The following is a 10,609-nucleotide window of genomic DNA, read 5'->3' on the forward strand; positions in this document are numbered from 1 at the left end:
CGGCGCACACCTGGACATGAGCAGTGACACCCTCGGAATCTGTAGAAACACTCAGTTTAGGAGTCCCGCTCTGGGAGCTGAGAAGGCGTGGGCTTGAAAGGCAGGTAGAACGTCATCCTGACTGCTGTGTTGAAGAAAGAAGTCAAGGTAGCTTTTGAGCTTATACTAAGCTTGCTTTTTCCTCATTACTGTAAGCAGACCTGGAAGGTGATAATGACCCCTCTCTCTTTTCCCTCTCTGAAAAGCCCCACGTTCTGTAGTTCTGAGAACAGTCTGGTTGTCAGGACAGCACTACCAGAGACGCCTCTGGAGGACGCTGCAGTCTCTTTGAAACAGAGACTTGTACAACTGAGGCTGTAAAATACCAGGGTAACAGCTGAGTAGCTTCTCTCCACCTCCAACGTAACAGTCAGTCATATGTTGCTATATTTGTGTAAAATATATATATTCTGTTTGTCTGGTATCACAGGAAGCGTGGTTAAAAAACTACAAAGATGTTCTTTGTAAATTATGCGCATTCTGGACTAATGTCACGTGGTTGTTAGGAAAGGAGAGCTCAGGGAGGCGGTGAAAGGAAAATGCTAACTGTTCTAGGGAAGAGGGGATTGTTGCATAACAGAAGAGCAATTCAGTGCAAGGGAGAAATCGAGCCTTTGTTTCAGGGGGAGAAGGCCGTGTGCTTGCCCTAGTTGTGTCAAGACTTGCTTTTTGCTTGAAATGCTCTGTACTGCAGCCTGCAAACACGGAAATTCTTCCATAATAAAAATGGATTCATTTGCTTCCTGGGTATTTGTCAGCACTTAGAGCCAGCACCGCTTACTTGCACGCCCCCCATAAGGCATTTCAGTGGCACGATTAACACAAATGACATTAATCGCCTGATAATAGTTCTGGGGGATGTGGACCATTTACTTTTTGCTCTCTGCCCTCACGGTTATTTAGTCTGCGCTTGCTAAGGATGCCAGTACCTACCTGCTCAAAGACACCGTTCCTGTATCCTTGTCACTGCAGCCCCCCTGAACAAGCAGCCCTCAGAGGTGCTGCCAGGCGTGCCGGGGGTGAAGCCTAGTGTTACGGGACGAGGCAGTAAGCAGGCAGTTGACAGTTTTCAGTCTGTTAAATAATCCCATGTTAATGAAATAAGATCTTTGTTTACAAACCGAAGTTACAGTTTAAGGTGCTGCTTGTTTTCAGCAAGGTGCATATTTTGAACAGGTATGACCTATTAAATGTATACCTTTAATAAAGCAAATCATTTACTTTTACAGAAGCTTTAAAATACAAAATGTACAGTTCCAGTTCAGAAGCATTAGCTATTCACAAGAAGCACTGCAATGAGGGTAAGTCAGCTCAGCACCAAACCCTTGCACTTGGCAGTGTAAGTGAAGTTAATGGCAAGACTCGTTTGCCAAGTGCAACAATTCTTAAAAATCACCAGTGTTCAGAACAATCGGAAGCGAAGGACAGAGTAGCACCTACGTGGTCAAAATGCAGACAAACCTTCTTTTTGCAATTCACTTATGTAGGTTCAGAAACTTGCCAGCATTTGTAATTATGAATAAACTGCAGAAACTATAGCAATAATTTTGGCACTTATTAGAAAATGTTCAAAATCAAGTGTTTCATTGATTTCCATTTTGGTCTTAGTATGAATAACCAGTAAGTACAACCAAATTCGGGATTTAATATTAGATCTCAATGACAGGATTGAGGAAACTCAAAACCATTCATCAAGTTAAATAACCACTAACATTTTCAGCAGAGGGTTTTCAAAATTATAGTAGTACAGAACATTAACAATTTACAGACAGAAGCCACACTGATTGTGCAAAGCACGTTACTGTAAAAAGTCTATGTACAGCAAACAGATCTTTGTAAACATGGTAAGTATGAAGTTTCAGAAAACATGGTGACAATATCATAAATACAGGCAACATTGGCATCCTCAAACAGCACAAAAGGTAACAATCGGGGCCTGCAAATACAGCCCGTCACCATACAAACAAAAAGGGTGGATGGGTTGGAAATACCCAAATGTTTAATAGTTTTAGTGTTGTGTATACTTTATATATATATATATTTATATAATGGGGGGTTTTTTGGTATCTTTAGATATAGATGTACTTAGTTTGTAAAAACAAAAACAAATGTGCTTTATCGTCATTGAAAAATTATGTAGTTAGAACTAATAACCCATTTTACTAGTAGTTAACATATTAGAATGATATGACTTAAGAAAAATACAAAAATAAGATTAATACTGTCAAAACTCTTATACCAGAAAATATTGTGGTTTTTAGACTCTTTCAAAGATGAAATATGAAAATTTAAATAAGCTCTCACTATATAAAGAATCTTCTGTAATCTCAGTTAGTATACAGTGGGATAGCTGTACATATATTTACCGTTGTTCTTCGATTTTGAAGCACCAGTCACTCTCCTGGATCCACTTTGGTTGGAAGATTATTCCCAATTCCACAGGTTCACTTAATGGCACATATTGACTGCAAATAACTACTTTATCCTTTTAAAAAAAATAATGTTCTTTTAACTAACTGCTACCCCACGTTAGTATCTTCTGAGCCAGCTCACAATCTTTAATCACCTGTAGCATCTGAAATAAGACTTTAAATATATGCAAGTAGTCTTTTCGGCCGTACTTTCACACGCTCAAGGAGCACTGTGTGGATAATGCCTTTGGCCAAACGGAGCAGTAAGAAACGGTGTGTCTGAGAACCAGTGTCGTATTATCCACACAGGTGCTGTCTACTTTAAGCAGCTCAGATAACGCTTGTGACACAATGTCGAGTGGTTCTGTTGATCTCAGAGGAAGGAAACTACCACGAAACTCAATTTTGCAACTGTTTCTGCAACAGTTTCATAATGAACTCACTTATGTGGCACACCAAAAGCTGCTGTTGCACTTCATTTTAAAAAAGCTGCCCACAGGCCATTTATGGAGAATACAAAGGCTTTACAGCTCGTCCCTTATAAATTTAAACACAGTGTTGAGCAAAGTGACCACTATATATTTGCTTCAACATATTCAATGTGTTTCAATAAGATGTTTTAACTATAAATCTATATGAAAAATAGCTATAAAATACAGTGTTTTTTGTATGGTAGTCCTTCAGCAGTTCTTTAAAAAAAAAAGGTTTTGGAAGTAAAGGCAATATACACATTTTTAAGAGCATTTCTACATCACAGTTTTGGGCTGTCTCACGTATATCAAACATACATATTGGCCATATTTGCTCAGCACTGTAAGTCAGAATTCAAGAGTTTCTACCCCTCGCTCAGACCCCCTCAGTTCCAGCTTTAATGAGAGAAACAGGATAGCGCCAGTACACAGCTGTGACACAGAGTACGTGTCATTCACCTTGGCCCTGTGCTGCATTTTCCAGTACGTGGCTCAGTACTGATGCAGGTAAGATGGTCTGCGTTCGTGCTTGACTGGGAAGGATTTGAAGCCCTTATTCATCTGTTTGTGCTGCGGAGCCTGTGGCGATTGCTGCTGCTGCGCGTAGGCAAAGTTCGAGGAGATCCCTGCGGCTGGAGCGCAGTCGCTGGCTGCGGCCCACATGGGTGACTGGAGGATCTGCATCGTGTCGCTCCACTGGCTGACAGGGCTGCTCATGGGATACAGAGACGCGCTCTGACTGGGTAGCGTGTTTGTGACAGAGGCCGTATGCTGCCAGGGAGCCTTTGGAGGCCAAGTTTTGGTTTTATTGTCCTGAGAAAACAAAATCAGTTTTGTTTTAATATCAAAACACTTTTTTTTGAGACAATACCTACCCCTCCGTAAGACGTTTTCAGAACGTTAATTTATGTTTGAAAGCAAAATGAATGCACATGTATCTGTGGCACTGTCATGTCTGCAAGCATCTGCCTATTGAAAAACCTTTTCAGTTACACTTCAGCACATGTGCTTGGCACGTAGCAGCCCTGTTCCAAGTCAAAACTCCTAACAAGACCAGTAATAAATCTGGTGATACTTCAGTTTTCATAGACAACTAAAACTGAGTGTCATCTCTTAGCTTAACTGGAAATCTTTGTGATATCTTTTTCCCTTGTAGCAGAAATTACGTGATTTCCAATTTTAATATTTAAACTTGGTAAGTTTGATAAAACGATGTCGTACTGCTTGAATGCAGATGGTTTGGGGTTTAGCTGAGGTAAGCAATCTGGAGATACAGATGCTATTCTAGGTGTTTCCTAGGGTAAACCACCTCAGAACGCAAACAGTAAAAATGACTGGGGAAAGCCATTTTCTGCTCACCTGATTACGGTCATCCGCGGCAGAAAGAAGAGGTGGTGATGGTAGTGTACTGGGTTCCTGTTCGCCACTACTCTGTTTTCTGCCCAAAGAGAGAGTGACATTTAAGAAGAAAGGCACCACACTGATCTTCCACTGGCATAGACCGTTCTGTAGTTTCAGTCCGTCGTACTTGACAGCCTACACTGTGCACTGACAGCTCGTCACTGCACGTAGTTTTGCTCAGTGGAGGTAGCAGAAGCAATGCAGACAGAAATTCCTTCCTGAACACAGTTAGAGGCTTGACAGTGCCATCGTTCCTTGAGCTACAGCTTCGGCAACATGCACACGTTTTTGTAGAGGTGAAAGGAAGAATGGCTAATCTTTTGCCCATTTTGAACGAAATTGCCAGAAATTGCCTTTTTCTTCGGTTGCCTGCTCCCATTTATGGTTTGGATTTCTTATTTCTTTGGGTTTTTTAAGTATCTTGTCTGAAATAACCTTACAGACATGTTATACCTTTGGTTTAAATTTGTGACCTAATACTAATGGAAGTCCTTGACCATATGCACATTCTGAAGAGTTTTTTATCCTTTCACCCTTACATTAAAAAAATAAATCTCCGTGCTGTGATCATCAGGTAAGCAGGTCAGTCTTCAAACACTTCGCCCTTTTGCCTGCTCCTACTGTGTGGTTCTAGCTGTGGAATTTTGACAGGCCCTCACTTCTAGAGCGTTTTCTTCCTAAAGGTACCGTAAGTCCGTAGTACTGTTACTTCGGCTAAGTTTTTGTTCAGTGAAGCATGTGCTTTAGATACGTCCTTCTGCTCTTTTCATCAGTGCCCTACATAAAGCACAGGCTTTTGTTGTTCTTTTGCTCCCTGAATTGTTCCATGATCACTCAATCTTTAGAGACCTGGTGGCCTGGCAGATTAATCCACACCGTATATGCTTACTGTGATTTACTTCCCTGCTTTTTTAAAAAACACAAACAATTACTACTTGTTCTGCGACTGCTTATTAGACAGCACTCTTCCATTAATTCACTTCAGCGCGTACTGAAGCTCAGTTCCTTCCCCTCTATACAAAGTCTCGCTAACTGTAAAGGCTCAGAAAACAGCTCCTCATTTGATTGATTCCTTTCAACCTGCTTGCCTTAGTCTCATTATTCCCAACTCCAGTATATTTCTTTTCTGACAACGGACATACAAATAGCTATCCAAGTATAATCTCTAGGAAACATCCGTACATCCGTGACGTCTTCCCATCACCAAAAAGCAGACACAATCTCGCTCATAGTTGAAAATCTTGGCTTAGTTTAAGTTCCTAAGCTTATTTATGAATGCAGTTAAGCCTCCTCTTCAGAAACAAAGGACTAAATAAGCATATATTTACAACTACTAAAACAGCAGTTGTAGGTAAGGCGAGACAAAAGTCTCCACAACATTATCAGCAGAATTTCTTGAGTGCCACAAAGTTTCAGGAGAAGCCAGCAAATAGGAACTTGCTGGCATCAAAATGCACAGCGTTAGGAGCGGCGACAAAGCTGCCCTGGGGTACGTGGTTTAGAAAAAACAATTCAAAGATGATCTTAATGGCTCAGTATTTTAGCAAAAAGTATCATCCAAGATAGATTATCTTGGCAGAGGGAAAGCATCACATCTTTCCTAGACATACTGAATTTCAGCTAACAGCTGGCTATTCGCACAGATGGTAGTTTGTGTGAGGAGACAGCTACTAATGCAGCTCGTTTTGGGAATCCCTAGCATTTAAGTCAGCTACACTGTACACTGATCCCTATCATCAGCGTGGGACAAACACTGCTGTCTGTATAACTTCGTCCAGTTAGCAGGAATTTCCTTTGTGTGGCTACTCAAATTATCAAAAAAAGACAAATCGTACGATGCAGGAGGTATGTACTTCTGTTCGTTTTGCTCACCTTCTCTGCTTTACAGCAGCAACCAGGTCTGGCCCTGAGAACATGGAGAACAAACTGTCCCCATTGGCTGAGGAGGTCTCATCACTTGAGCTGGCAGAGTCTCCTTGAGTACCAGACCAGCTATTTGTCACATCACTGTAACAACAAAAAGTTGTGTTAGTCCTTGTGTTCAGTGCCAGGTCCAGACCGTACACACTAGCTAGTTACGCTGCATCTTTGTCACAGGTGATACCTCAGAGCACAAAGAAGTTTCAATACTTTGTAAAATGGACCAGTAATACAAATACTGTCGCTCATTTCAGAGTGATCACATCAACTTAGTCACTTTATACATATTTTACTAGAACAATTATACAAATTAGAAGAGCCTTTCTTGATCGGAAAGGAGAAACAATTGATGCTTCATTTTGGAATCACTAGGCACTTGATGACTTCATTGCAAAAGCAAGCTAGAACACATACTTGTCCTACTGGTTTTACGCTTGAGGGTCACAGCTATTACATCATGGACAAATGGACAGAGGATCTTAAAACACTTCTGTTGTAATAAATGGTTATGATTTGGAAGAGATTAAGAACTACTAAGATACGTGCTGTAAGGTACCTGCCTTATAGTAGGAGTCTAAGTGGCTCAAATCTGTGAAGCTGAATACAGTCAGGCGCTGCAACTTCAACAGCATCACTTCTCATCAAAACTAGGTCTTAAAGGTTTTCCAAATACTGAAAGAAAACCACTCTGAATGTATGTGTGCTATAAATTCCTTATTCCCTCCGAGTCCAAGGCAGTTATACATTCCACTCTAAAAAAAGTCATCGAACAAATGTCAGTGCTTCCATATCAGCAAAGCAGGAAGGGCTCAGATTTCTCACTCTGAAGTGCAGCTTTCACAGACGCAGCAGCTATTGTAAAAAACACCCAGTATTCCCACATTCCACCAAGTCTGAGCGTACAATAGACAACAGAAATATGTAGTGTGTCCAATCACTTACCCTTCTGTGAAATACTCAGGAAAGGGCCAGGTTTTATGAGGATCATCAGCAAGAGGCCAGTTGCTACGTGTGTTGCTGGGACGACGGACGTGCTGTGCTTGCCTTTTTTGTTGCATAGCCTGGTTGACCCCAGCAACATAGCGGGCAAATTCTGGATCAGAGCCAACTGAATAAAAGACACCAAGAAGTCAGTTGCTGACATTCAGCTCTTTCTACTGCAATTATCCCCCTCATTTAATCCCTCACTGATTGATAATAAATGCCAGACAATAGCTGATACCTGCTCATGGAGCAGTGAAGACCACCGAATGGGAGATGTTTCTTAAAAGTAGATAGGTGCCATCCATACTTGGGGGATGATTATGCTCACATGGAAGTACGCTTGCCCCTTGCATGCCATCAGGGAAGTAGTATTTGTCACTATGATCATGTCTATCCACTGAAAGGTGGATTCTGGCAGATCGCATGAACGCTTAGTACAGTCTCGGTACCTATGTTCCAGGCCAACAGAAATCACATTCACGAGGTAAGATTTGTAAGCTGCTCTTAGTACCATTAAGAGAAGGATTCGTTAATCTCCTCGCAGCCTCTACAGACAATGTCATAGTCTTTAGCTATTTGCTTATGGCTATAAAACTATCTCCCGTCATCTTTGACAATAATCCCTCCACATTTACTATTTATTGGTGGGTCAAACATCTGGCAAATCACATGGCACTTGCTCTACAGTCTCTAATCCTTCGGCATCCAAGCTTTTCACTGCAGTCACAGCTCTAGAGCAGGAACCAGTATGACTCCCATGTAACTCTATAGGAATGGTGGGGAAATGCAGGGCTCTAGGAAAGATGCAATCCGGCAGTATCTCCAGACTGCAGGACTGGTAAAGAGCGGGAAGGATGATTTTGGGGAGAGGTAGAAATACCTAAGTTCAAGAGTTTGGTTTTAAACCATTTTACAAATTTAACAATAGAAGGAACATCATCTCATAAGTATCTCTTGATATGGTCCATGCAGGAAAGGTCAGAGCTACAGCTGGGACAAGAAACAAGGGATTTGCTCCCATTCTTATTTATTAATACAAGTTGTTTGTACGATAGTTCACCTTCTGTTGAAAAGGAAAAAAGGCAAACGTGTAAATACCTGCTTGCCTTTGGAAGGTGGACAGCACTGGAAATGACAGTTATTGCTACCAACGTTTAACAGTATTCTTTGTAAAATGCCTCTTATAAAAACATAAGAAAGGAAAAGACACGCACCTGCAGGGTCAAAAGGCAGGATTTCTCCCAACATCCCAAACACACCATCAGTTTGGTCACGATTTGGCCATGTGTTGTTTCTAGGTCCTTGTGGTTTCTGTCCTAACATCTCTGACATCATATTGTCCATATAGCTGCTTACAAGCCCCAAGCTGTACAAATCAGAGCTTAAATCTGTAAACCCAGGATTGTTCCATTGGTTTATGTGAGACAATCCAGCTCCAACAGCTTGGGCTGGCTGCTGTGGAGAGTTAGTCAGCCACTTGGCAGGTACACGTTGCTGTGGTCCAATCGGCTGAAGCAAGTGTTGGTAATACTGCATTTGCTGCTGCTGCTTTTGTGACTGCTGCTGCTGCGACAAGCCTTGCTGAGAAGGATGCAGTGATGTGTGAGAGACAGATTGCGGCTGCTGTTGCACTGTCCCTGATTTTTGTTCTGTTGTCGCAGAGGATGCAACAGAGTTTCTTCTTTTCACTGTCGGAGAAGTCTGCTGGGATTTGCCCATGTTAAAACCAGACAAGAAATCTATAACGTCCTGCATTTCTTGGTCAGTTGGTAAATTCATACCTTTGCCATCTTTGCCGTCATCCGGTTTGAAGAAATTGTCCCGTCTTTCAACTAGGAGCCCATTCACTAGCTGATTATTTGTGCTCTGAATTGCCTGCAGTGGATCTGCCGTCCTAGGAAAATTACCAATGTTCAAAATGCTCTGTAACCGTGCGTCTATGTTGGTGGGCATTTTCGCTTTCTCCTCTGAGTTGGAACTTATGAAGACATTTTTGGAAGGTGTATTGGGGATTGAATAACTTCCTGGATTACTTGTACTGGTGCAAGAAGTTTTTTTTGTAAACCTCGAAGTCAGTTTTGAGAATGTCTTTTGTAGACCACCTGAAGATTTGCTTCCATTTCCAGATGGCATGTCAACTTGATTCCCAAAGTCTGAGATTTCACGCTGTAGCTGGATCTGAATACAAGGCAAAGCTTGTTCCCTGCGTCAACAAAAACACGTGCATCAAACCACCGGATATATCATTGTGTTTGTACTTTGGAGGAAAATGTGATTTGGGCAATAGCTAGTTAAAGAAACAAAACCAAAGATTGCCAAGTTCATCAGCTACTTCTTATGGTAGCAGTGCAAACTATTACTAGTCTTTGCAATAGCATTAACTACTTCCCATTCCTTAAAGAATTTTATTGTGCTTCCAGACCTAAATGGAGGCCAATTTAAATAGATCAAGTATTTTTGTGAAAGAAAAAACAAGTACTTTTGTACACTTGGATAAGCTGCTGGTTGGTTTTAAAAAGACAGCTGCGCCTGTGTATGTACCCACAAGGTACCTGTGTGGGTTACCAGTTTGACTTCGATCACCAGTTTGACTGCTGCTTTCCCCCAGTACCATCAAATTCCTCAGTACGGATATTTCAACAACGCTGGCCTTGCTTACACCTGGGAAGTAGAACATGAGGCTCAAGAGGAGATGTACCTTCCTTCCTTCCACCTGTGTATGTCAAACACAGCAGTATAGAGCACATCCACTAGTCCCAAAGTCTTCTCTGGATCCAGACTCCTCTGTAGCAGAGACATTGTTGCTGGATCTTCTTTCAGACACCTGTAATGATAAAGTTTACTTAAAAATAAATTGAATATATTTTACACTATAAAATTGATGCACTACTTCTGCTCCTACAGAGGTGCAACTAGCAAAGGCAGCATAACATGAATGCCCGAGGCTTCCCTACTGACTATGCCTGCAGCTCCAGTTTCTCTCTACTGTTGAATATACAAATAATCTAACTGTGAAATTAAGTTATATAATTTATTTTAAAATCATGGGGGGTTTTTTTAGCTCTTTAGCTGAGCAGGCATAATTTAGGCACAGAGTTCAGAAATAAATAAGAAATACACAAAGCCCATTTCTGGAAAGCGGCAAGAGCCACTCAACGAGCCTGACAAAACAGTAGCGCATGGGTGCACTCTGGAGTCCGGCGCTAAGAACCCCCAGCCTGACAGACTCGATGTGGAAAAGGATTCGGCATACCTGACCTGTGAAGATGGAGGATTAGTGAATTCTCCCCATTAACAGCACAGGTTTAGGACTGAATTTGAGGTGAAATCAGGATAACTTACATCTAAGCACTGGCACACTTGTGCAGTGCTCAGCGAGCCCCG

The 10,609-nt window shown here is 41.6% G+C and overlaps 1 protein-coding gene across 1 annotated transcript; it reads right to left on the reverse strand.

Moving 5' to 3' along the window:
• Positions 1-3,412: 3,412 nt before the first annotated feature.
• Positions 3,413-10,049, reverse strand: LOC104499568 (uncharacterized protein KIAA0355-like; the record flags this gene model as incomplete). Its single annotated transcript, XM_010143091.1, has 6 exons — positions 3,413-3,733; positions 4,280-4,358; positions 6,194-6,328; positions 7,184-7,349; positions 8,440-9,428; positions 9,924-10,049. Coding segments are annotated over 6 exons (1,816 nt in total), but the record flags the coding sequence as incomplete, so codon positions are not given.
• Between the last annotated feature and the right edge of the window lie 560 nt (positions 10,050-10,609).

Source organism: Buceros rhinoceros, unplaced genomic scaffold (assembly GCF_000710305.1).
Source record: "Buceros rhinoceros silvestris isolate BGI_N320 unplaced genomic scaffold, ASM71030v1 scaffold47279, whole genome shotgun sequence".
Lineage (NCBI taxonomy): Eukaryota > Metazoa > Chordata > Aves > Bucerotiformes > Bucerotidae > Buceros > Buceros rhinoceros.